This window comes from Nerophis lumbriciformis, linkage group LG35 (genome assembly GCF_033978685.3).
Source record: "Nerophis lumbriciformis linkage group LG35, RoL_Nlum_v2.1, whole genome shotgun sequence".
Classification (NCBI taxonomy): domain Eukaryota; kingdom Metazoa; phylum Chordata; class Actinopteri; order Syngnathiformes; family Syngnathidae; genus Nerophis; species Nerophis lumbriciformis.
Genome location: NC_084582.2, coordinates 8,769,353 through 8,796,387, shown reverse-complemented (window position 1 = coordinate 8,796,387; position 27,035 = coordinate 8,769,353). Strand labels below are relative to the sequence as shown.

Here is a 27,035-nt window from a genome sequence, read left to right as displayed (position 1 = left end):
AAGCTTAGGGAAGGCTATGCAGAACAAAACTAAAACTGAACTGGCTACAAAGTAAACAAAAACAGAATGCTGGACAACAGCAAAAGACTTACTGTGGAGTAAAGACGGCGTCCACAATGTACATCCGAACATGACATGACAATCAACAATGTCCACAAAGAAGGATAAAAAACACGGAAATATTCTTGATTGCTAAAACAAAGTAGATGCGGGAAATATCGCTCAAAGGAAGACATGTAACTGTTACAGGAAAATACCAAAAAAAGAGAAAAAGCCACCAAAATAGGAGCGCAAGACAACAATTAAAACACTACACACAGGAAAACGGCAAAAAAGTCCAAATAAGTCAGGGGGTGATGTGACAGTACACCTACTTTGAGACAAGAGCTATATTGATGCATGCTTGGTTATGGTTTAAAGTAATATCCAACAATTGCGACGACTCTTTACTGTCAACTCGTTTTTTAATGATGTCTGCTGGTGGTGTGCCTCCGGATTTTTTCAATGCAAAAAATGTGCCTTGGCTCAAAAAAGGTTGAAAAACACTGCTCTAGCGCACAGGGAAGTGGTCATGATATCAATTGGTTGCTTTTTGTTTGTCGAAAAAAAATGACGGCGTGTCAGCCTAGTTCTTGTGTTAGGGTTCTGTTCTTAGATACTGATATGCCATATAGAAAACCATTAATGATCAACTTCCTTAACCTTGTTTTCTCTGCCCTGGCAACCATTGTGAAATCCTTTTGTGAGACTCATACTAAGTTTAGCTTGAGTCGGACGCACTATGATAAAAAGGAGACCAACAAAAACACTTAAGCTGGCCTCGTGGAGGGGCTGCTGTATTCAAACTAACTTTTTTTGTTGATGTTTTGGTTTGCTTTTTCGTTTTACACAAGTTGTGAAAATATACTTATACACTTAAGTGCAGTAGTGTATCGAAATGGTTTTGATTATTGGAATAGTCTTTTATCGGACTGAAGCTTCGAAATATAGGTCATTAGCGAAAGTTGCTTTTTCCACATGCTTGGTCTTTCCTCACATCCCTTTCTTTGGCTTTCTCTTGACATGACAAACGCACAAACACAGCACACATGACTTGTTTTTTTCCCCCAGCTGTGCTTTTTCTTTTCCTTATGCTGACCACTGTACAGAGATTATTTTTCTTGCACATTGGCTGCCTGTTACCCATCTATAATTTGCACAGGACAACGTCTGACCCTAAACCATTGTTACTAAATTGTAGAACAATATTGTTTATTTGATTTTCCCAGTTATATTCATCTAATTACATTCTCACAATCATCTATTGGGTGTTTTGTGCATATATTTGGAAAACAAATATTTTTGAGAATCATAGATGGTGTATTAAAATGAATGTATAAAGTTATTGAGCCACATTAACAAATGCTTGTGTGTGTGTGTGTGTGTTTTTTTCATTTCCTCTTTCTGTTTGCTGCTACTAACCTTGGATTGGTTTGGCTGGACTGGACTTGTGCCCTCATCGGATCTGGTTTGGTTGTGCTCCCCTGTGGTTTGCCTTGCCCTCTGCACCTATGCCCTTTTGGTGTTTGCCAGGCATCGGTAAACTGTCCACTGCCGATGGTAAAGCTTTTGCAGACCCTGAGGTGCTGCGACGACTGACGTCATCTGTGAGTTGTGCCCTGGATGAAGCTGCAGCTGCGCTGACTCGTATGAGAGCTGAAAACACACTCAACGCTGGCCAAGCTGACAAGTATGTATCTGGCCTGTATCATTACAGGCTTTTGTCTTTCTTCCACACATTTTAAATATTTTCTAAGCCACAATATTTTTCTAAATACTTTTTTGAGTTTGTGTTCATGTTTATTGTCTTCGACCATATTCGTCCAAATGGGTATATATACAATATAAATGTACACAAATTCCAGTCGGTAAAATAAGCTTTTTGGAAAAATCAGTAACTAATGGCATTTATTTCAGGGATGTGTGCATAACAATAGGTTAATTAGTCAAGGACTTTTACATTTAGTCGAGATTTTATGTTTTGTGTTATCAGCTTTATATTCAAACCTAAAATTCAGAAATTACTTGCTAAACCATAAACATGGATTATCACCTTTTCCTTAAAGGAGACCTATGATGAGTTTAGTCTTTATTTAAAATGCTTACTTGTGGTCTACTCTACATTGAGTTTCAGCAAGATGTTTGTTTCTGGAGGCGTCCCAGATTGCAAATGAAACCGTGCCCCACCCTTTCCAAAAGTATCATAATTTATCTTTTGAAAATGTACACTTTTATAAATATGAATTGAAGTAATCACCGCTATTTTATTTCCATATCTGGTTGAAAATAAACCCCATAAACATTGCATAGATTCACTGGGTCACAACATTATGCTCAACTGCACACTCTCCAATCTGTTGAGTCACTCCATAAAACAGCTTTTATGTCACTGCATGTCGATGTCATTATGCACATGCCAACATCAGATGAAAATAATACTTTCTTACATTTTTTGTGTTTTCTCATTGCCTGAAGTAGAGGAGTTCCTACACCTCTGGCTGAGAGCTTTACTTTAAGGGGACCTATTATGCAAAACCAACGTTTTTTTTAACTGTTTTTGTGTATTTGGGTTGCGCATAAATTTTAAATCAAACCATGGAGGCTGAGATATTTACAAAACAATCTTATCTTCCTTCATACTTCCTCTAAATGAGCCATTTTAAATTTGTCAATTTGTGAAGTTTTTCCCCCATGTGTAACGTCAACGGTTATCTACATATATGGTAGATATTGACCTGAAAAGCTTTGCGGGAGTCTGCCATTGTAGTACCACACTGTAGTCAATAAGCTCTTTCTTTTTCTGTGGTTGTGGGGCAGACTGGCTCAGAAATACACATGCAAGCTAAAATTATCCGCTGTTGCCATTTGTAATATAAAGTAGCATAGTTCTAACTTGTATCTGTCAGTATATGGAAGTGCTAAAAACTAGAACATGACTGACGGGGAAAAGACTTGGTCAGGTGAAAGCTTGAAGATGATCTGTAAAACATAATCTGTACACAATTTTGACCAAAGAACCGCCATTACATGTTATTTAGGCAACAAAGAAGTGTTTTAAATGTAGAAAAAAAATCATATAATGAGCCCTTTTCCACTTCACACGTTGGACTGCAAAACACAGTGAACAGAGGCATCCAAACATGCACGCAAACTCATGTCACGGTGCATGAACCTTATGATTTGACGTTGTGGCATTGTTTAACACGAGTATTCAACATTCATAGGTCAGAAAAGATGAAATTCATCAAAGGCACTTTTATTGGAATTTTGCCTATCGTTCACAATCAATATGAAAGACATGACGGTAGATTGTGTTTTTTAATGCAGTCTAAATATTAAATGTGATCAAAAGTCTGCTTACAATGGAGCCTATGGGAGCTGTTGAATTCTGCCTATGGAGCCCCTAAAAAACATCCAAACACCTCCATTAGGGTTTTATATACCGTATTTTCCGCACTATAAGGCGCACCGGATTATTAGCCGCACCTTCAATGAATGGCATATTTCATAACTTTGTCCACCAATAAGCCGCCCCGGACTATAAGCCGCGCCTACGCTGCGCTAAAGGGAATGTCAAAAAAACAGTCAGATAGGTCAGTCAAACTTTAATAATATATTAAAAACCAGCGTTCTAACAACTCTGTTCACTCCCAAAATGTACGCAAATGTGCAATCACAAACATAGTAAAATTCAAAATAGTGCAGAGCAATAGCAACATAATGTTGCTCGAACGTTAATGTCACAACACACAAAATAAACATAGCGCTCACTTTCTGAAGTTATTCTTCATTCGTAAATCCTTCGTCTTCGGTGTCCGAAGTGAAAAGTTGGGCAAATTTACGATCCACTGGCAGATGTTGGCGTCGTCTGGCGCTGCCTCCTCGTCTTAGTGAAGGTTTGTTCGCCTTCTGTCATCCATTGTTCCCACGCAGTTAGCAGTCTAGCTTCGAATGCCCTGTTGACACCAATATCTAGCGGCTGGAGGTCTTTTGTCAATCCACCCGGAATGACGGCGAGTATTGAATTAAGCGCGTAAGCGTGTCTCTCAATGTGCTGTTATGAGCTAGCAAATATAACAACTACACTACCCAGCATGCAACGATAGTTACGAGCATGCGCGGTAGCCCTGAGAAGCGTTGTATGCTGGCAGTTAGCACGCTGTGAGTAAACGTTGAGAACTCAGTTAACACGCCTCGTCTGCATTATTTATAATTAGACAGACAACACACTTAATAGGAGCCATTTTGGGGTCTTTACATAAACACACAAATGGAAATGAAACGTCACATATCCCAGCATGCACCGCGCGCTTCTTCTACGGGGAAAAAAGATGGCGGCTGTTTACCGTAGTTGCGAGACCTAAACTTTATGAAAATGAATCTTAATATTTATCCATATATAAAGCGCACCGGGTTATAAGGCGCACTGTCAGCTTTTGAGAAAATTTGTGGTTTTTAGGTGCGCCTTATAGTGCGGAAAATACGGTACACAATGTAAGTATATTTGTAATGTAACGGGCACATTTATAATAACATTTAATATTTATGTATTTTGATCATTTTAAGGATACGCGGCGCAATTTTCTCTTCATCACTGATTTCTGTTCACTGCAAAGTTTGAGAGCCAACATGCATAATAAAACATCACTTACTGTATAAGGTATGTTGTCATTAGGATGCCGACTACTGGGATGTTCATATTCCCATTTACATGAAAAATGTCTCACAATCCTCGCATAGAAACGCAAAGTTTGTCAGCGTTAGCATTTCTAATAACAAGATCACTAATACTTGGTTAATATTCCAATCATGGAGTATTGTTGGCGCTCTTTGAGTGGTTATTTATTGAATTTCATGGGTAGAATAATGGAGCTCCCATTGGGTCTGCTCTATGCAGACTTTTCTTTGCGTTTATTTAATGTTAAGAATGCATTAAAAAAAAATCCATCCTTCATGTCTTTCATACTGATTGTACACGATAGCCAACATTCCAAAAAAAAGTACAGTTTCCCTTTAAGTTATCTTTGTTGTCCCTATTCCAGAAATGAAGCTACTGGTAGACTACAATAACCTTATGGTTTGGGGTTCTTAGGCCTGTTGCTGCTTTGGCATATGCATGATCACAGCTGCACAATGAGTTCCCATATGTGAACAGAGATTATGTAAACCGTAATGGGGATCATAAGTTAGTATTTGGATATACCTGTGTAAGTGTGGAAATGGTGGCTTTGATGATGTGAGGCGTATGTGTGTTCACTTGTCACAGAGGCAGTAATTGTAGCAGTCTGGTTATTTTCAGCCGTAGTTTAGCGGAGGCGTGCTCAGACGGGGACGTCAATGCTGTGCGCAAATTGCTGGATGAGGGACGAAGCGTCAACGAGCACACAGAGGAAGGGGAGAGCCTGCTATGTCTTGCCTGCTCGGCTGGCTATTATGAACTTGCACAGGTATGTAAAACAGGGGTGTGATCTTGCAGTGTAATAACAAAAGCTAATAGTATCAAGTATTTTGAAATTACCTTTGGAAATAACATTTTAGCAATGTTTTGACATGAGTTTATTGATTTTTGGAAGGTTTACTTTTTTTTAGGAGTTTTGTAGCCAAGTTTGTATTTATTCTAAAAGCACATTCTCTTCTGATTTTCAACCAGGTTTTGTTGGCAATGCATGCCAATGTGGAGGACCGAGGTATTAAAGGGGATATAACGCCTCTCATGGCTGCTGCTAGCGGAGGATACGTGGACATAGTCAAACTGCTTCTGGTACACGGAGCAGATGTAAATGCACAGTCCTCCACAGGTGAAATCTCACTTAAAATCTCATGAATTAGGATAATGTCATGTTCAAGACGTGTTTAATTTCTTCGCTATGCTTTGTGTCGTTAGGTAACACGGCTCTGACGTACGCATGTGCCGGTGGCTTTGTGGATGTGGTGAAGGTGCTGCTAAAAGAGGGTGCTAACATCGAAGACCACAATGAGAACGGACACACACCTCTAATGGAGGCAGCCAGTGCTGGCCACGTCGAGGTGGCTAGGGTACTCCTCGAGTATGGCGCAGGCATTAACACTCATTCCAATGAGTTCAAAGAGAGCGCTCTCACACTTGCCTGCTACAAAGGTCAGAACCAGTTTGTAGAAGACTAATGCAACACTATCCTCAATATTTAACAATAACAATGGTGGACATGATAATTGTTTACACACCATGTAGGTCACTTGGACATGGTGCGTTTTTTGTTGGAGGCTGGAGCAGACCAGGAACATAAGACTGATGAGATGCACACCGCACTGATGGAGGCCTGCATGGTGAGCATCTGACCCAAAGCCTTATTACTTTCTTTCGATCATTGCTGTTTTAGATTTAGTCATTTACCTTTCCAGATTTGTTTCAAAAATACTTTTACTGGCATCTTGTGAATATTCGTCGGTTATTTTTAGTTTGTGATAGTTTTTGTTTGATCTTTTGTCCAATCCAAACTAAATTGCCGTGGTGACTGTTTGAAGAGCCAAATGTAGAAAGAAATCGCGATGTAACAAAACATTATGCATTATGAATTATAAAATTAACCTCAAACACGTACCGTATTTTTCGGAGTATAAGTCGCACCGGAGTATAAGTCACACCTGCCGAAAATGCATAATAAAGAAGGGAAAAAAACATATATAAGTCGCACTGGAGTATAAGTTTGATAAAACCCAACACCAAGAATAGACATTTGAAAGGCAATTTAAAATAAATGAAGAATAGTGAACAACAGACTGAATAAGTGTACGTTATATGATGCATAAATAACCAACTGAGAAGGTGCCTGGTATGTTAACGTAACATATTATGGTAAGAGTCATTCAAATAACTATAACATATAGAACATGCTATACGTTTACCAAACAATCTGTCACTCCTAATCGCTAAATCCCATGAAATCTTATACGTCTAGTCTCTTACGTGAATGAGCTAAATATTATTATTTGATATTTTACGGTAATGTGTTAATAATTTCACACATAAGTCGCTCCTGAGTATAAGTCGCACCCCCGGCCAAACTATGAAAAAAACTGCGACTTATAGTCCGAAAAATTCGGTAGTGGGTAAGTATCCAGGGTTTCCCCGAGATTGCCACTATTCTATATGGCAGTGGGGGTGTGGTCAATATGACATCATCATATGACATCTTATCATTTTGATTAGCAATGATGCATAGTGTTTTTTTTAAAAAGGCTCAACAAATGTTTAATGTATATTTAAAAACAAATGTGTTATTATTAATAACATATATTTTTCTTACATTATCTTAATCGACTTTATTGGTCAAGTATGTTTAACACACAAGGAATATGACTTGATAGACTGTGCTCTCTTTGTTCAATGCAATTTCAATTGTTGCTGCTTATTGTTAGGTGATACTGACTACACAGTATTGTGCCCTCCCTGAATATTGGAATTTAGTTTACCAAATATGTAAACAGTCTTTCAGAGATAAAAAAAAAAGAAAAAAGTATGGTGTTTTGTTGGCATTCTCCACAAAGAAGTCACTGTAAAACTAACTACACTAAGGAAATTACATGAAAAAAACACATGAAGTGCACATACATGTAGGAATCACACTGTTAATGTTAAAATTATGCAGGATGAAAGTTGAGCTTTAATGCTTCTAACATTCAATGGACCAGCTCATTGACAAGTTAACCCCAAATAGCTTGGCCAATCGCAAGGCACATATACACAATCATTTACGGTACACTCAGATTCATATTTATGGGCATTTTGCAGTCTCCAATGAACATAACATGCATATTTTTGGAATTCAGAGGAAATTGGAGTGCTGGAGGGAACCCAAACACGCACGGGGACATCATGCACACTTTACACAGGGACATCTAAATGGAGGTTTGAAGACGCACACAGCGTTTTGTTACACGTTATTGTTGGTAGTGATGTCAAAAGAATTAGAGCAGTTTACACAGGTTTTAACAAGAAATGCATTAATTAACTTGAATTACTTTTCTCCTCAACTTTCTCTCCTTACTTTTGCCGGGTGCCAACTCTGTTTAGGTGCGCGACTCGCTGTCACATTCCGGACAGGCGATTTAAAATGCACCTTTATTTTATTTTTTCAAAATAAAACATAGAGGAACATTTTTATGATATTTGAGATGTTTTTCAAACGTATTATGGCCAATCGTACGTAAATAATAAAATATATACAGTAAACATACAATATATTACTTAAATTTGTTTTCATGTAAAAGAAACCCCCAAAAAACGTATTTTGAAAGAGTGGCGGATTTTGTCTTGCCGTGGCGGTGCGCTACGATCAATTACATGTAGGGGAAACCCTGGTATCATATTTTGCTAACTGCCAGCTTTGAAAATTAGACCGGAAAAAACAAACAATATGTATGTTTATTCAGGTGCTTATCTCCACATTCTTTGTGTGTCTCGCTGTCCCAGGATGGCCATGTGGAGGTGGCACGGCTGCTGTTGGACAGCGGTGCACAGGTCAACATGCCAGCGGATTCTTTTGAGTCGCCTCTTACCCTTGCAGCTTGTGGAGGACACGTGGAGCTGGCAGCCTTGCTAATAGAGAGAGGAGCCAACTTGGAGGAGGTTCGTGAAAGAAGACATGTCTAAACGCTGCCATATGTTAAAAAAAAAAAAAAAAAAAAAAAAAAAAAAAAAAAAAACATTGCAAATGCCAAAACTGTGATGAACTCAGTCAAGTATGTCTCGTAGAAAAATGATAAAGTATGTTTCATGTAATCATGATTGTAGCACATTTCCAATTCAGTTTAGCCGAGACTCTGGAAGTAACTTAATACCCAAAGCAAAAGGCCTTGCCTAAGTTGAAGTAAACACTTCTTACATCGATCCTTTATGTGTTATATATAATTTTTAAGTACAAACTCTATTGGTTAGTACTTAACTGTGAGGGCTTCTAAAGAACGGGATTAATTTCAACAGTAACGGCCTCTGAGCTGAAATTACATTTTCTTATATCAACCTTGACTGCTGTTCACAAGACAAGGAAGTAAAATAAACAATGACACTTAGGCGCTTTAGGAGCAAAACATTCAACATTTGTTTTGCAGAGCTGCTTTTGACTTTTAGAGGTATTTCATCTTTTGGCTCAACCAATAAATCATGTAAAAAGTGGAAGCGTGCATATCATTACTTATGTTTAAGCGTTTTTTTTTTAACACTCATATACAATTTTCTGGCAAAAGGACATGGAGACTGATTCTTCCAAAGTTTTTGACGACAAGTTGGATACATTAGATCAGTGGTTCTCAACCTTTTTTCAGTGATGTACCCCCTGTGAACAATTTTTTAAATTAAGTACCCCCTAATCAGAGCAAAGCATTTTTGGTTGAAAAAAAGAGATAAATAAGTAAAATACAGTACTATGTCATCAGTTATCAGTTTCTGATTTATTAAATTGTATAACATTGCAAAATATTGCTCATTTGTAGTGGTCTTTCTTGAACTATTTGGAAAAAAAGATATAAAAATAACTAAATACTTTTTGAAAAATAAACAAGTGATTCAATTATAAATAAAGATTTCTACACATAGAAGTAATCATCAACTTAAAGTGCCCTCTTTGGGGATTGTAATAGAGATCCATCTGGATTCATGAACTTAATTCTAAACATTTCTTCACAAAAAAATAAATCTTTAACATCAATATTTATGGAACATGTCCACAAAAAATCTAGCTGTCAACACTGAATAGCCTACTTGATTTGATGTTCATTTTATGAACTTACATTCATATTTTGTTGAAGTATTATTCAATAAATATATTTATAAAGGATTTTTGAATTGTTGCTATTTTTAGAATATTAAAAAAAAATCTCACGTACCCCTTGGCATACCTTCAAGTACCCCCAGGGGTACGCGTACCCCCATTTGAGAACCACTGCATTAGAGTGTGCTGTCATGTGTTCTAAACATCTGATAATTGTCTAGGTTAATGATGAGGGCTACACCCCCTTAATGGAAGCAGCAAGAGAAGGGCATGAAGAGATGGTAGCTCTACTGCTTGCTCAAGGTAAGAAAGATGTTCCCATCAAAGAACTTCTGGTTAGCTTTTAGGGCATGATGAGGTTCTTATGAACAAGTTAGGCAATAGAACTATATCTGTGATATCCTAATGTACCAAATCATAATTTTCGTTAGTCTCGGAAGGCCCTTTTTGGGGTTTATTTTTCCATGATGTATACTGTACCAAAAAATGAACATTTGATGATGATGTTGGTTATTGTCCAGGTGCTAACATCAATGCCCAGACAGAAGAGACCCAGGAGACTGCTCTAACGCTAGCATGCTGTGGAGGTTTCTTGGAAGTGGCGGACTTCCTTATCAAAGCTGGGGCTGACATTGAGTTGGGCTGCTCCACTCCTCTCATGGAAGCAGCACAAGAAGGCCATCTGGATCTGGTCAAATATCTACTGGCTGCAGGTGCGCAGGGCGCAGCGAGGCAATTAACTGCCTTTTTAGGATTTGCTTGCTTACAAACTTTGTATTTTTTATTCAGGCGCAAACGTTCATGCCACCACAGCGACAGGAGACACAGCTCTGACATACGCGTGTGAGAATGGTCACACGGATGTAGCGGATGTACTACTACAGGCTGGAGCCAACCTGGTAAACACTCTTTGCACAAATCATGTTTTCTCTCAGACCAATGATGGTTTCATGTTTGAGTAACATTACAGCTGAATGTTGAATTGATTTGTGACTCCTTGTTGAGCAACTGCCGCATTTTCAGTATGCATAAAGCTAAAATCTTATGAACAAAAGCAGATCTGTAAACCAATGGATATTTTTCTTCCAGGAACATGAGTCTGAAGGGGGGCGGACACCCTTAATGAAGGCAGCAAGAGCGGGGCATCTCTGTACAGTGCAGTTCCTTATCAGCAAAGGTGTGTTTTTTTATAGGATGTTCTGATCAATACATTTTAAAAGCACCTGCCAAAATTGTATTGCAGTATATTGTTAGTTGCATAAAAAAACGAAAGTAAGTATATTAAGTACTACTAAAGGCAGCAAACCTCAATTAGGTATTTCCCTATCATTACAATTTAACTTTATGAAGGCAAAAAACTTTCATGTTTCTTTCATTTCATGTCTAGGTGCTAATGTGAACAGAGCTACCGCCAATAATGATCACACAGTGGTGTCTCTGGCCTGTGCCGGAGGACATCTGGCTGTGGTGGAGTTGCTGTTGGCACATGGGGCAGACCCTACACACAGACTCAAAGTAATATGCGTTTTCATGTTTTAAAGAAAACATTAAAGATAATGATGTTAAATATTAACACCTGCAATTTTCTCCTGTGCAGGATGGCTCCACAATGTTGATAGAAGCTGCTAAGGGTGGCCACACTAACGTCGTGTCCTACCTGTTGGACTATCCCAACAACATTCTGTCTGTACCAGCCCCTGATCTCTCCCAGCTCACTCCCCCCTCGCAAGATGCTTCTCAGGTAAAAGGAACACCAATCAATATTGGGCATGCAGACCGAATGACTATTAGTTCCCATAAAAACAGATGATTGTAATAATCTTCTGTTACAGGTTCCTCGCGTCCCATTCCAAGCTCTCGCCATGGTGGTCCCCCCTCAAGAGCCTGACCGAGCCCCATCAAACATCGCAACACCCCCACCTGTCTCCAGCAAGGGTAATATGTGCCCTTATAACTCTTAATATCACGTTTAATTGAGATGATTATTGGTCATCTAGTCAGTCCCTAACTATTTCTCTTTATTGTTGAAATTCAGGTGTGTCCAAACCGAGACAGGCAGCACTTCAGCCCGGTGTCTCCAGTTCCGTGGGCAGGGGGCCTGAAGCAGAGCCTCTGCCACCCTTTCACCTGTGCCAGCCTCTGGAGTGCATTGTGGAGGAGACGGAGGGAAAGTTGAACGAGCTAGGCCAGCGGATCAGCGCTATTGAAAAAGCCCAGCTTCAGTCACTAGAGCTTATCCAAGGGGAACCACTCACCAAAGACAAGATTGAGGAGCTGAAGAAGAGCAGAGAGGAGCAGGTAACACATTGTAGAGGCAAAAGTGTATAAATGTTTTCTTTTTTTCTAAATAAGCAACTGACCTCTAGACCATTGGATATTTAATATTTTCTAATGGTTGTTTACCACTCAGATCAGCATCTCTTTTAGGAAAAAACGCATCTGAAAGTATGTTATGTTTTTAGGTTCAGAAGAAAAAGAAAATCTTGAAGGAGCTGCAGAAGGTGGAACGCCAGTTGCAGCTAAAAACACAGCAACAGTTCACCAAAGAATACATGGAGGCAAAGGGCTTAAAGGAGGACCAAGAGGCTGGACAGAGCCAAGGCCCGGGCCCTGGGCCTGGAAGTACAATTCCTGGTCCCCTTTCCATTATGCCAGGTGCCCAAGTACACACAAGCTCTGACACAGACGAGGAGGCCAACAAAGATGGGGACGAAGACGACTTGCCTGGCGAGGATGGAGAAGATGTATGATTGTTATTTTCAATTCTTAATTGTCACTGTTTGTGGAATTTGGGTAAAAGTTTAAAAAAATATCTTTATTTTCAGGATGAGGACGATGAAGACGACGACGATGAAGACGATGATGATGAGGACGATGATGGGGATGAGGAGGAAGGTTCAGAGGAAGAGGCAGATGGAGATGAGGATGATTACACCAAGCTTCCTCAAGTGGGCACAATCCTTTACAGAGATGGACCACAGCCTCCTCAGCAGCCCCCACTGCCCCCTTCACCGCAGGCCCAACCCCAGCCACCGCCTCCACCTCTTCATGCAGCCTTTGTTCCTGTCCAGCCTCTGCCGGAATACAACCCTGCAGACTACCCAGGAAGTACTTGCCCTGACCTCCAAAGGGTACTGGTAGGCCAACAGATGCTGGGCCAACAGCAGCAGGGCCAAGGTCAACAGTTATCTGGGTTAGGTCCTGGAATGATTCCTCAGCAGCCCCCGGATGGTCTCATGGTTGCCACACCTGCACAGACGCTCACTGACACGCTGGATGACATCATGGCAGGTCAGAATATGCAGCATTTGACTTTTTGTTTGTCTTTTATGCTTTTGCTAACTTTCTCTATTACTATTTTCAGCTATGAGCAGCCGCGTGCCCATGCTTAACACAACCACCTCACCCACTCCCTTGTCCCAACCGCCCACACAGACGTCTGCTAACATCTCCTCGCCACCATCTGTGCTCCCCCTATACCCCTCGGTTGACATTGATGCACACGTAAGACAGTTTAATTGTTACCAATACACAGGGAGCTCTTTTTAATTACAAATGTGTAAAGAATGCTCTATGAAACCTGATTATAAATGATTTCTCCACAGACGGAGAGTAACCATGACACAGCGTTGACACTGGCATGCGCAGGAGGGCACGAGGAGCTAGTGTCTGTCCTCATTGCACGGGGAGCCAACATTGAGCACCGCGACAAAAAAGGTATGCATCCATGAAATTTCAGGCATGTGGAATGTCTGTGTTTAAACATTCATTTTCACGTCAAAATATCACTTGCACAATTTTTAATAATTAAAAAAAGAAGAAGAAAAAAAAAGGATTTAAACAATATTTGGTAAACGCTTGCCTCACCCACAGGTGCTCACAGTTCCTCTCGCCTTAATGGCCACACTGAATTGCAGAACAGGGAGACGATCAGGGGAACCGAATCAATCTCTTTAGTTGGCATAGTTAGCATCATCCAGCTAGTTTACGTGTTGTCGCCTGCTTTCACTCTCCGAGCTACAACGTTGACGTTTTTCTACTTTGCTGGATTATTTGGATGATTTTAATTGGAACACTTTTAGTTCCGAACCAGTTCATTAATTAGTAGCGAGCAAGAGGGTATATTTTTGATGTGAAGAATGTGAACAGAGGTCACAACACCAAAGTATATTACCCCCATGGTGCGTGGCTATAGGATAGGGTTGCCCAATGGGAAATGTTTTTTGAGTTATTTGCAATGCATGCATGTTATTGAATTGTACATTACATTTTGAATGATAATAATGTTAATAAATTATCTACTTGAAAAAAATCTCCGGTACATAACATGGGACATGTAAGTGTCAAAAAGGCAGCCAAAACACGTTGGTAGATGAGAATAAATCTATAAAAGATAAATAAATAGATCTAAAGGTTAAATATAGTGTAGAAATGCACCCAATTGCAGGAAGTGTAGCCTTGATTTTCAACATTTTCTTTTGGGGCTTGCGTGGCAGCACTTTGTGCTGATAGAAATGTTCTTCTTTTTTTCGTCAGTTTTCCTCTTTTTTTCCTCAAAGGGTGCTCAAATGCCAGAAATTTTAAAGTGAACTGGACACTTGAACCGGTAAATGTGAAGCTGAAAATGTTCAAAGCAGTTATTATTTTAAGCTGGAGTGCTTTTAACGCCACTAAATGTATGGCGTATGCTCATATTTGCTCTTTTCGACTCAGGCTTTACCCCTCTCATCCTGGCTGCTACCGCTGGCCATGTTGGCGTTGTGGAAGTGCTCCTCGACAAAGGGGGTGACATCGAGGCCCAGTCTGAAAGAACCAAAGACACACCTCTCTCCTTGGCCTGCTCTGGGGGACGACAAGAGGTAAACACTCATCTTCGTTTAAAAGTACCAGTAAAGTGGAAAAACAAGTTGCTCTATATTGAAGTTTTTATCATATATATCTGATGTATGACACAGAAAGACTTTCATAGCTTGGGAGTAAATAGATATGATAAAAATTGTATCAATCTCGCGGAGATTCCCAAGCCATTTTTAAAGATAATGAGCAAGCCGGTTGCGTGACAGAGGTAGGAACCAAATATAAGAAAGGTGAGCTACAAGTTTTAGTAGCTCTGCTAAACAGATCCAGATCCTTTAGTGAAACACTAAGCATCATGTAGCAGTATTGCTATGTGCTGAACAAGAAATACAAAATACAAACATAATACGATCACTTACTGTACAATGTATGCTCTCACTGTGATGAAGACTGATAGGATATCCATATCTTCCCGTTCAGATGAAAAATACATTTTAATCCACACGACGAAGGGTTAAAAAATTGCTGCTGAGTCTGACACGGTCTTCTGTTGTAGTGTGTATGTCTCCATCTCCGTGTAGAAATTGAATGTCACAGATGAAAAACTTCTACATTCATGGCTAAATCCTCCTAATATCCAGATGAGAGGCATGATTTATAATCTATATCTGTATATATTAATAATAACTCACGAGCTGAGAGCGATGATGCGGGAGCAGAATGGCAGCAAACAAGACATCTGGGGCTCAGTGTTGCATAAGCTTCTTGTCTTTACAGTTTTATGGCAGTTTGCATTCATATATGTTGCATGACTGCCATCTTCAGTTTCATTTTATAATTACATTAAAGCCTTCAGTCCAGTGCAGCATAAACTATAGTTAACAAATCATGAAGTTAACTTACGTGTCTTGCTTGCATGAGCAAGCAAGACACGGGTGCGAGCAGGGTCGCGCCGGGCGCGACCCTGCTCGCGCGTAAAAAGTGACCAAGCAACTAAAAAAAACATAATGTAGTGTCCTCCTTGTAGTGTGTACTGATGTTAAAGACAATATACACTTCATTACACATGTACTATATCCATGATTAAATGCTTTATAATTCCATGACAGTTTGGCAGTGGCACACGCACGTCCGTGTGCTTTATATAGATACTTAAACATGCAAAATTGTTTCCTTGGCTCGTTAGTGCGTGCTGATTTTAGAAATAATGTACACTTCACGACACATGTAATACATCACCATGTTGCTGAACAAGTTATAATTCTATGAGTGTTGGGTTTCAGCAGCACATTCGCTCTTTAATAATGTTCCCAAGATTCTGTGTAAGTGCAGGCAGGTTTTAAAGAGTACCAAAATAAACACAATAAGAGGTGTAATGCTGCACCAAGTCAGCTATTGCTGCTTTTTTTCAGGCTTCTGATTGGACAAAATGTGCATGACAGCAGGTGTATGTTTGTGTGTAGACATAGACATTTTTGAAACTACACTTGTGTGGATGGAGATTGTTTTAACCCCAAATATGTGTTTTTGAAACTCTGTGTTCGTGTGGACATGGCCTTAAAGGCACTACCTAATCCACTTTTTATGTTTGATATAATGAAAACTCTTCTTATTGTTTTATTTTTGATACTAAGAATATAGTTTTATTTTAACTTTCTCAGGGAATATTAATTTTGAACAAATTTTATATACCGTATGTGTTTTCATCTCAAACATGTTATGATGGCAAAATGAACATTGATTACTATTTTGCATGCAAAGAATGCAATGAACTGTATTGCATTCTTAAAATGTTTAAACTGTTGTCGTCCTTATTAAGTGGTTTGTGTTTTTATATTGTTTATTGTTGGCAAATTGAAAACAGCTCAGCGGATTTGCGTGAAGAAACCACCATTTAAACGGCACCGTATAATAATCATCAAAAACGCACAAGAGACAAGGACTTCGTTTATGCGGTCACACCACACAGCACAGAAGGCTGAGCGCGCACCTGTTTTTATAGCACACACACAAATTGGCACAATCGACCACGGACGCATTTCAGCTGTGCGTGTCAGCCTTCAATAATGAAAACAGGCGTTTAGGAAATAAAAGACAATTAGGCCAAACTCAATAATTGAGGGCACATTTTAACATGTATAATTAAACCTTAATTAAGCAAAAATATTGCTGCGGCCCAGTTGCACCAAATAATATAAATCCATTTAATAAAGTCAAAATACAAATAAGGCAACACGAGAAGTATCCCACACTTCTCTTTTGTAATGTAAATTTGTACAGTCGATATGGGCATCTCCATCAACAATGTGATTTGCCTGAGAAGCTAGACAGGACAAAAAAATTTAAAAAAGTTTTCAAGCAAAAATATGATTTATTCAATTACTCGATTAATCGATAAGGATATTCGATAGAATACTCGATTACTAAAATATTCGATAGCTGCAGCTCTAATTTCCAGTATGACTGATCTGATAATATGGTCAGAGTGAAGAAGCGTTACTCCAGTGATGTCAATTTATGGAAATAGCTGAAGATATTCGAACCCGAATATTCAAAATGGCTGACTGAATTTGTGGAATTTTGTGATGTTTAGATATTTTCACATACTTAGCGGATCGTAAATACAATTGGATTTGGTTTGATGGATACAATGAAACAATTAAGCAACCTATTTTTCCACTCTACTGGTACTTTAAGTGTCCTATTTTTAAACTGCTTTTCGTATTTCAACACAAAACGCGACTATTTCATCAGGTTGTCGAGTTGTTGCTGTTACGGGGAGCCAATAAGGAACACCGCAATGTTTCAGACTACACACCTTTGAGCCTTGCTGCCTCAGGCGGTTATGTTCACATCATCAAGATACTCCTCAATGCTGGAGCCGAAATCAACTCCAGGTAAGGGCATGGAACTTCACAAAGGTCTACGATAAACGCAGACACGCACGCACACACGTGCACACACATACACATTCTACTAATAGATGCATTTTGAAAACATTTGGTATGTGATGATTTTCCATTTAGCAGTAGCTATTTACACAAAGAAGTATGGTACAAAAATGCAACTTGACATGTTAATACTTACATTTGTGTAAATGGAATGATTAGTGTTCAGTTAAGCAAAAAAATATTTTCCCTTTACTAATCAGGACCGGCAGCAAACTAGGAATCTCTCCCCTGATGCTGGCAGCGATGAATGGTCACGTACCGGCAGTGAAGTTGTTGCTGGATATGGGCTCAGACATCAACGCCCAAATTGAGACCAACAGGAACACGGCTCTGACCCTAGCCTGCTTTCAGGGGCGGGCTGAGGTTGTTAGTCTGCTGCTCGATCGCAAGGCTAACGTTGAACATCGTGCTAAGGTGAGGAAGATTTATGAACCATTCCTTACACTATAAGTCACCATATTGTATGTAGAATGTAGAATGCTACTGGAGCATTACTTAATTTTCTGTAGGATACAATTGTATGTAATTAGAGCAGGAGTGTAATGCAAGTATCCAATATTCTGTCTTTCACAGATTAAATAGGATCTTTGTTTTTGTTGCTTGCTTTATTGATAATTGACTGCTACCTCTATTCAGACTGGTCTCACTCCTCTGATGGAAGCGGCTTCAGGGGGTTATGCCGAGGTTGGCCGTGTTCTTTTAGATAAAGGTGCTGATGTCAATGCTCCACCAGTTCCCTCATCCAGAGACACTGCTCTCACCATTGCTGCTGACAAGGGTCATTACAAGTTTTGTGAGCTGCTTATCAATAGGTGAGTTTTTTTGGATTGTCACTTATGATATTTTTTATTTATAGTCATTGAACAATGTGGGCTGTCTTTGCATAATTTAACAGTCACAAATGTCTGTAGTGCCTAATAACATTTGGTAGACAGCTTAACAATAAATAACTGGCAGATGGATGAAGGTCTTGCCCCTGAATGGTACTGTGCAACTCAAATATTCTACTTGGTGCATTTAACAAATATTAAATATTTAAGAAATGGCAGATGGTGAACTGCTGGTGTGTTGGTTTATGATGTTGTGGTTTCCAGCAGTCAACTCACGTTTGAATGCTGTTTAGCGAGATTAATGAAGTTTGTACTCATTTTTCACAAGCTTTTTATGATTTTAGCTTTTAATTGTTGTCCAATATACTCCAATCTATGTCTGAGATGTCATCTCTTCGCCACAATTTTATAGGGGAGCCCATATTGATGTACGCAACAAGAAAGGAAATACGCCTCTATGGCTGGCAGCAAATGGCGGTCATTTTGATGTGGTCCAGCTCTTGGTGCACGCCAGTGCCGATGTGGATGCAGCAGATAACCGCAAAATCACACCTCTCATGGCTGCTTATCGCAAGGTGCAGTGGTGTCCCCGTTTTGAAATCGTGTTTTGCCTTTCATAGTTGATCTTGTTTCTGATCATTAACTGACCATTTTGTAGGGTCATGTAAAAGTGGTGCAGTACCTTGTCAAGGAAGTCAACCAATTCCCATCAGATATCGAGTGCATGAGATTCATAGCCACCATTGCTGACAAGGTAGGCACCTCCTTTATTTTTACCTACATGTGTTTTACATAAATCAATTACAATGTAGAGAGGTTTAACACAATGTCTTTTCTCTGCAGGAGCTGTTGAAGAAGTGCCACCAGTGCATGGAGACCATTGTCAAAGCCAAAGACCAACAAGCAGCTGAGGCCAACAAAAACGCGAGCATTCTCCTCAAGGAGCTAGATCTTGAGAAGGTGATGCCAGGCCTGTGGCTGTACTTTTTGAGAGACGAAAGCATCTACTGATGAGAAACACGTCATTTATTTGGTCATGGCTTGTTCACAGTCTCGAGAGGAGAGCAAAAAGCAGGCTCTGGCTGTCAAGCGAGAGAAGCGCAAGGAGAAACGCAAGAAGAAGAAAGAGGAGCAGAAGAGGAAGCAGGAGGAAGAGGAGGGCCAGAAAACCAAGGAGGACTTCTCGGATATGCAGGAGCTGAAGGAAGATTCCGCAGAAGGTGATTTCATCTATAAAAGATCATTAGGATTCATGTTTCACCCTCTTATCAACACCTTACTCAAATGACATGAAATTGATTTCCAATGGGTTTGTCAAGGAAAGGTTTGCCTTGTGTATTGTACACATAAAAGAAGTCGAAAGACAAAAGGCTTAGGTGGTTAATATTTTCGATTCTCACATTAACTTGGTTTTTCAGAAACAGAGGTTCCTATTGAGCCTCCCAGTGCAACTACCACCACCACCATCGGTATATCTGCCACCTCAACCACTTTCACCACAGTTTTTGGTAAGAAGAGAGCAAGTGTAGCCACGACCCCAATTACCAACCGCAAGAACAAAAAGAACAAGACCAAGGACTTGCCAAATGAATCGATAATATTACAGGATCCGCAGGTGAGCACGGTACTATTTTCTGGTTGATTTTGTAATTGTTCGTAAAATGTCCACGTTTGATTGTCTTGGGTTTTGTATGGCAATTCCATCTCTGTGGTCATACCAGGTTGCACTTGCACAGCACAAGGCTGACAAAAACAAAATCCATGGTGAACCTCGAGGTGGAGGGGGCATGGCAGGTGGCAACAGTGATTCTGACCCTTTGGATAGTACCGACTGTGCAAGTGAAAGCAGCAGCAGTGGAGGGAAGAGCCAGGAACTCAACTACCTCCCTGACCTCACCTCATCCACGTCGTCGTCCTCTTCTTCCTCCTCATCATCTTCCTCTGCCCCTTCTTTGGGAGCCACCCAGTCCCAAGCTCTTGGAGTTGGCCCCGAAAAAAGACACTGTCCTCAGCCCCAAACTGAAGTCAAGTTGGACAAGGTCACGGTCTCCATCTCAAAACCAACACAAAAGTGAGCCGTGCGTTTATGTAAACAAGCAACATTTTATAAAACTGTTTCTGGTTGAATTCATATCTGTCCATTTTACCACAGAGCTCCAGACATGAGCGACTCCACCTCAAACACTTTACCCTCTCCATTCAAGACCATGGCTCTTCCGGTTACCTCACCCAACAGTAAGCTCAGCCTTACGAGCCCCAAAAGGGGACAGAAGAGGGAAGAAGGTTGGAAGGAAGTTGTCCGGAGGTGAGCATTTCTAGTTAGTGTCTGTCTGTATTTTCCTGAAACACAGTTCGTTTTGTTAATTTGGGGTTTTCACTAAATTTTGAAGATCTAAAAAGCTTTCGGTGCCAGCCTCTGTCGTGTCACGTATCATGGGCCGTGGGGGCTGCAACATCACGGCCATTCAAGATGTGACAGGAGCCCACATCGATGTGGACAAACAGAAAGACAAGAATGGCGAGAGGATGATCACCATTAGGTAAACATGAATCCAGCTGGTGTCACAAGCAGTTGTGCAATTTGAACTCCTTCCCTAGCTTACTCTGAATTTCTTTGGCTGTGCTAGTGGTCTTACTAAGGTGTGCGCTCTTGTTTCAGGGGAGGCACGGAGTCTACACGATACGCAGTCCAGCTAATCAATGCTCTAATCCAAGACCCAGCCAAAGAGCTTGAGGATCTGATCCCTCGGAATCACATTAGAGCCCCAGGCTCAAAAATGTCCTCGGCTTCTTTCTCCAGCTCTGCAGGGGGAGGCAGTGGTCCAAATTCGGGGCCAAAGTCACTTAGCTCTCTGGTAACCTCTACTGGCATGTCGTTCCAGCCTTCATCATCCACGTCGTCGTCCTCTTCTCAGGCCGGAAAGATTGGGAAAGGCCTCTCATCAAATGTCAGACAACCTTTCCCGGTATCTCTGCCCCTCGCGTATGCCCACCCTCAGCTGGCCCTCCTGGCCGCTCAGACCATGCACCAGATCAGACACCCTCGGCTTCCCATGGCCCAGTTTGGTGGCACTTTCTCTCCTGCAGCCAGCACCTGGGGACCCTTTCCTGTGCGACCCGTGAGTCCAGGCAGTGCTAATAGCTCCCCCAAACATAATGGAGGCAGTGCCGCAGGCCAGGCAAGACCCAACACGACCCCAAGCGAGCATAGCCACACTTCCAGCTCCGCAGCTTCAGTCACCACTACCAACACCATGACCACCACCGCCACCAGTGCTCCCAACTCATCTACGTCAGCATCGCCTCACACCCCCAACCCCACCCCATACAATCCTCAGCCGAACATTCCCACACCCTCTTCGGTCCGTAAACAACTCTTCGCCCCAGATCCCAAGTTGGCTGCTGTCACCACCGTGTCTGTCGCCACAACTGCAACGAGTGGCGGAAATGCAGTACGAGGCACAGGTTCGCCTGCACACCACAGTTCCTCTGCAACTGCAGCTCATAGTTCCCAGCAGTCGGTGGGTTCCATCTCACAGCCGGCTCTCCAGCAAGGTAAAAGTGAACCCAGTGCTGTTGTGACTCCAGGAAAAGATAAGCCCCCTCAACATGCTGAGAGTCAGCCAGTTTCTGCCAGCGAAACCATCACTTCTGTCGGTTTTTCCACAGCGGCTATGGCTTTGCCTCCCAAACAAGAGCCTCGGCAACAGTTGCCTCCCCTATCCTCGTCTGTGTCGTCCACAGAGCCTCCCCCAGCGCTTCTCAACTCACAGCCCAGTTCCCATCTCACCTCAGTACCTCCTCCGGTCCTCTCGCATAATGTTGCACACCCCAACAACACATTGCCACACTTCTCCGCCCCTGCGCCCAGAGTCTCCCATCGTATGCAGCCATCAGGGCCTTACTATTCCCTTCCTGAACAACAGCAGCAGCTGCAAACACAACAGCAGCCACAGTCTGTGTTTGTGCCCTTCAACCTTCAGCAAGAACCTGCTAAACAGACCCAAAACCAGACATCCCAGCCAACCAGTTTGCCTCTGCAGGCTCAAGCCCAAGGCTCCCTTCAGGTCTCCGCTAATCTTGGCATGATGAATGGTTCCCAAATTCAGCATGTGGCCAACGCTGGCAAGCAAATGCCGCCTAACTTTGGTCCTGCAGGCCTTTTCAATTTCAGCAGCATCTTTGAAAATAACAACCAGGTACATTAAAATCTATGTAGTAAAACAAGTAATTGAAGGACTGAAAACCTTGCATCATAGTACCGCTATATAATTTGGTGCTTAATCAATCACCTTGCAGGTGGGAAACAATCAGGTGTGGGGTGCGTGCCATCTTCCCGCTCGTTCACCTCCAGAGCCGTCATACTCGGCCCCACCAGCCTACGTGAGCGTGGGCCAGATGGAGAATATGATACCGCCACCGCCTCCAGACAATGCCAAAGCTCCTGGTTATCGATCTGCCTCTCAAAGGATGGTCAACAGCCCCATCGGTAGGATAAGTTACACTGATATATACAACTACAACTTTGTCATGTTGCATTAATATTTGTGTTTATGTTCAAATGTAATGTCTGCATCCACAGCATTGACCAGCTATGCCACCAGTATCTCTGGGAGTCCAGTTTATCTGCACGGTCATACGGCTGTTGGCACGCCCTCATTTAGCAGGCAGCACTTTTCACCACACCCCTGGAGTGCATCCACATCAGGTAAGGCTCTCATGTGGCTTGATAGGTAAAGTATCCCCTCTAGGGATGCATGTTTTTTTCCCCCAAGTGATCCAGTGAGCGTCCTGTTTCACAAGATGGATACAAATGACTTAGGTGGATTTGACTATAGTTTGTGCACACCTGGAGGTAAGAAGTAATTCATAGTAATCTGTACCTGTAAATTAGTCCTGACCAAATATGACATCACTACTTAAGTAGAGCTAACATCACATCCATAAACCAATGGCGTTTGTCCTGATTTTCTTCTATTAGTGTATGCAAGAGTGGCGATCAAGTCATATTCTGCAAGCAAAAATAGCAGTGGCTCATAAGTACAAACTGTAGCTCTTGGTGGTCTGCTGGCCGACAGGGTCCAGTGTCTTCAGCGATCGTGGGGGACGGGGTCTTCTGTATCTCTGATATCTCAGCACTCAAGTGTAACACTGATTCGGCTGTATTGCTTTATCTTTGGGGTTGCTTGCTTTGACGTCTTGCTGCTGTGTGCTGGCTGTTTTTCTGTCACATCTTGATATCCATGATTGACAGTTTAGCATGCTTGGAGCTGTGAAACTCAAATGAAGGAGCGACAGCGTGTCTCCCCTTCCACGCCAAACTGAGCTTCCTTTTTGGCACATGTGTCTTCAGGGGCTTTTGGGGCATGGATTCTCGTGGCTAGATAGGTTTGATGTGTTGAAGCAAGTTTTTTTTTCTTCTTTCTTTACTAGTAGAGTAGGGCTTGCAGGGATTTTGATTCGGGCGGCACTAAAAAGTCCCATGCGACATGCGCCATGTTAGTGTACACTGTGAGATCTGGTGAGTTAAAGGGCAGTTTGAAACCTGCAAGGTTAGGAGCACTTGAATAGTTCAACTTAACACACCTACAGCACAGTATGGTTAATTGCGCCTAATTACAGCGTTCTTTTTAAATTATTAGTTATCGAAGCTATTTCTTAATGTTATCGGGATTGTCTGTGTCAGGGGTGTCCAAACCAAGGCTTGCCGGCAGCTTCAATTTGGCCTGCGAGAAGATGGCACGAGTTCAATTTCAATAAACAACCTTGAGTTAAATTTCAATAAACAAATCTGTGTTGGCCCTGCGATGAGGTGGCGACTTGTCCAGGGTGTACGCCGCCTTCCGCCCGAATGCAGCCGAGATAGGCTCCAGCACCCCCCGCGACCCCAAAAGGGACAAGCGGTAGGAAATGGATGGGTGGAATTTGTCGCCATTCTGTGGACATTGTAAGTAACTCAGGCCAGTGACCATGATGTGTACTTTATTGATGTCACAAGCACAGCAAATTATTTATGTGACTCATTCCAAACAACCTTCTCTCGTCATGGTGCGGGGGGTAAAAAATTTCAACCAGCACAATAAGTAAACACGCATAGTCACACATTGGATATTAAAAAATAATAAATACTTTTTTTTTTAAATTACACCGATTTAAATCCATTGCAAAGCATTGTGGGAAAAATGCAAAACATTCTCTCCACACTTATCCATGTTTGACTTTTAGCTGCTTGATATTTCTGATTGATTACTAAGTTTTAAAGAGGTTGTCACGGAAGTAAACAAGGTAGGAGTTGAACTTTCACATACTCCCAATATTCAATTATAAGAATACCGTATTTTCCGGACTATAAGTCGCAGTTTTTTTCATAGTTTGGCCGGGCGTGCGACTTATACTCAGGAGCGACTTATGTGTGAAATTATTAACACATTTCCGTAAAATATCAAATAATATTATTTAGCTCATTCACGTAAGAGACTAGACGTATAAGATTTCATGGGATTTAGCGATTAGGAGTGACAGATTGTTTGGTAAACGTATAGCATGTTCTATATGTTATAGTTATTTGAATGACTCTTACCATAATATGTTACGTTAACATACCAGGCACGTTCTCAGTTGGTTATTTATGCCTCATATAACGTACACTTATTCAGCCTGTTGTTCACTATTCTTTATTTATTTTAAATTGCTTTTCGAATGTCTATTCTTGGTGTTGGGTTTTATCAAATAAATTTCCCCCCAAAATGCGACTTATATATGTTTTTTCCCTTCTTTATTATGCGACTTATACTCCGGAGCGACTTATACTCCGAAAAATACGGTCATTTATTATAGATCCATTATTAGGGATGTCCGATAATATCTGCCTGCCGATATTATCGGCCGATAAATGCTTTAAAATGTAATATCGGAAATTATCGGTATCGTTTTTTTTTTTTATTATCGGTATCGTTTTTATTTATTTTTATTTTTTTATTAAATCAACATAAAAAACACAAGATACTTACAATTGGTGCACTAACCCAAAAAACCTCCCTCCCCCATTTACACTCATTCACACAAAAGGGTTGTTTCTTTCTGTTATTAATATTCTGGTTCCTACATTATATATCAATATATATCAATACAGTCCGTAAGCACACATGATTGTGCGTGCTGCTGGTCCACTCATAGTACTAACCTTTAACAGTTAATTTTACTCATTTTCATTAATTACTAGTTTCTATGTAACTGTTTTTATATTGTTTTACTTTTTTTTATTCAAGAAAACGTTTTTAATTTATTTATCTTATTTTTTTTTATTTTTTTTTTAAAGGACCTTATCTTCACCATACCTGGTTGTCCAAACTAGGCATAATAATGTGTTAATTCCACGACTGTATATATCGGTATTGGTTGATATCAGTATCGGTAATTAAGAGTTGGACAATATCGGGATATCGGCAAAAAAGCCATTATCGGACACCCCTATGCATTATATTATTATATAATGTAAACACACACATATACATATATGGTTGCTTTGCATGCTGTCGGCTTTCGGACACCCCTGGTCTGTGTAATGTTGTAGTTCCTAATATCACATAGCACACCATTCCGTATCAATGTAGCACTGCTTCATCGTACCCTTTCCCCTCCATCAGGTGAGTCTCCAGTACCACCTCCAACGGTGTCCACCTCCAGCCACTCCACCTCCGCTGTGGCCCCCCCACCCCAGCCCAAGCAAGGCGCCTCCTCACAGCAGGACCGGAAGGTTCCTCCACCCATTGGCACGGAGCGGCTGGCGAGGATCAGGCAGACGGGTTCGGTGAACCCCCCTCTCCTCACCACCAGCTACACGGCATCTGTTGGGCAGGGCGGCATTTGGTCGTTTGGTGTCGGCAGTGCTTCAGGTTCGATCAGCCATTTCATGGATCACTTATTCGTTATCGGTCTCGATAAAGATGTCACGTCTGGTGTTTTGTTGCAGAGGGCATGTCTGGTTGGTCGCAGCCCCTGATGAGTAGTCACATGATGCATCCTCAGCTGCAGGCTGAGCAGTCGGCCTTCTCTCAGCACCAGCCCATGGAGCAGGATGACACGGGCATTGCTAACCCTGCTAACAACTTCCATCACCCTCAGCACATGCCCAACACGTACATGGACTTCCCTAAAGTAAGAAAGCAATAGCATACCTGCCAACTACTCTGGTTTTCTTGTAATTAGTACGGTTTTCATCAACCTATTCCGGGTTACGGTTGCAGTGATAAAAAATACGGTTTTTCATTAATTAAAAAAAATATTTTTTTAAAAGTTTTATTCACGAAATCGCGTAACAACAATGACAATCGACACTGCTTCCCGTAACTTCCTATCGAGCCATTCCGAATGCCATGCGCGAGGCTATTTATAGCACCGCTGCCAAGCACAAGGCCATTGTTTCCAAACGAGCGAACGATCATGGAATCAGCTGGAGAAAAATCGCATACGAGTCTTAAACCGAAAAGAAAACTGCAGTCATTCCGTGAAGAATATTCAAAAGCCTATCCGGGAATAATTATCCGTTCCAAAAAGGGTGAAAACTACGCGAATTGCACCTTGTGCAGACAAGATTTTTCGATCGGACACGGAGGAATTAGCGATGTAAAAGACCACGTTGGGACAAAAAAACACAAGTCTAATGCCGT

At 41.2% G+C, this 27,035-nt stretch overlaps 1 protein-coding gene across 1 annotated transcript in view; it reads left to right on the top strand.

Moving 5' to 3' along the window:
- ankhd1 (ankyrin repeat and KH domain containing 1) overlaps window positions 1-27,035 on the top strand; it is a 39,165-nt gene that overhangs the window by 10,242 nt on the left and 1,888 nt on the right. The window contains exons 3-37 of the mRNA XM_072912331.1: window positions 1,573-1,729; window positions 5,324-5,486; window positions 5,690-5,837; window positions 5,924-6,157; window positions 6,251-6,345; window positions 8,486-8,647; window positions 10,010-10,091; window positions 10,310-10,501; window positions 10,578-10,687; window positions 10,878-10,965; window positions 11,176-11,303; window positions 11,386-11,529; window positions 11,621-11,723; window positions 11,824-12,086; window positions 12,251-12,532; window positions 12,614-13,079; window positions 13,153-13,292; window positions 13,394-13,505; window positions 14,502-14,647; window positions 17,340-17,482; window positions 17,737-17,950; window positions 18,173-18,348; window positions 18,779-18,941; window positions 19,025-19,120; window positions 19,210-19,326; window positions 19,418-19,586; window positions 19,785-19,981; window positions 20,088-20,437; window positions 20,519-20,671; window positions 20,757-20,906; window positions 21,026-22,565; window positions 22,666-22,855; window positions 22,949-23,074; window positions 26,013-26,261; window positions 26,339-26,523. Coding sequence (XP_072768432.1) covers window positions 1,573-1,729; window positions 5,324-5,486; window positions 5,690-5,837; window positions 5,924-6,157; window positions 6,251-6,345; window positions 8,486-8,647; window positions 10,010-10,091; window positions 10,310-10,501; window positions 10,578-10,687; window positions 10,878-10,965; window positions 11,176-11,303; window positions 11,386-11,529; window positions 11,621-11,723; window positions 11,824-12,086; window positions 12,251-12,532; window positions 12,614-13,079; window positions 13,153-13,292; window positions 13,394-13,505; window positions 14,502-14,647; window positions 17,340-17,482; window positions 17,737-17,950; window positions 18,173-18,348; window positions 18,779-18,941; window positions 19,025-19,120; window positions 19,210-19,326; window positions 19,418-19,586; window positions 19,785-19,981; window positions 20,088-20,437; window positions 20,519-20,671; window positions 20,757-20,906; window positions 21,026-22,565; window positions 22,666-22,855; window positions 22,949-23,074; window positions 26,013-26,261; window positions 26,339-26,523 — 7,433 coding nt within the window. The remainder of the gene's footprint in view (window positions 1-1,572; window positions 1,730-5,323; window positions 5,487-5,689; window positions 5,838-5,923; window positions 6,158-6,250; window positions 6,346-8,485; window positions 8,648-10,009; window positions 10,092-10,309; window positions 10,502-10,577; window positions 10,688-10,877; window positions 10,966-11,175; window positions 11,304-11,385; window positions 11,530-11,620; window positions 11,724-11,823; window positions 12,087-12,250; window positions 12,533-12,613; window positions 13,080-13,152; window positions 13,293-13,393; window positions 13,506-14,501; window positions 14,648-17,339; window positions 17,483-17,736; window positions 17,951-18,172; window positions 18,349-18,778; window positions 18,942-19,024; window positions 19,121-19,209; window positions 19,327-19,417; window positions 19,587-19,784; window positions 19,982-20,087; window positions 20,438-20,518; window positions 20,672-20,756; window positions 20,907-21,025; window positions 22,566-22,665; window positions 22,856-22,948; window positions 23,075-26,012; window positions 26,262-26,338; window positions 26,524-27,035) is intronic.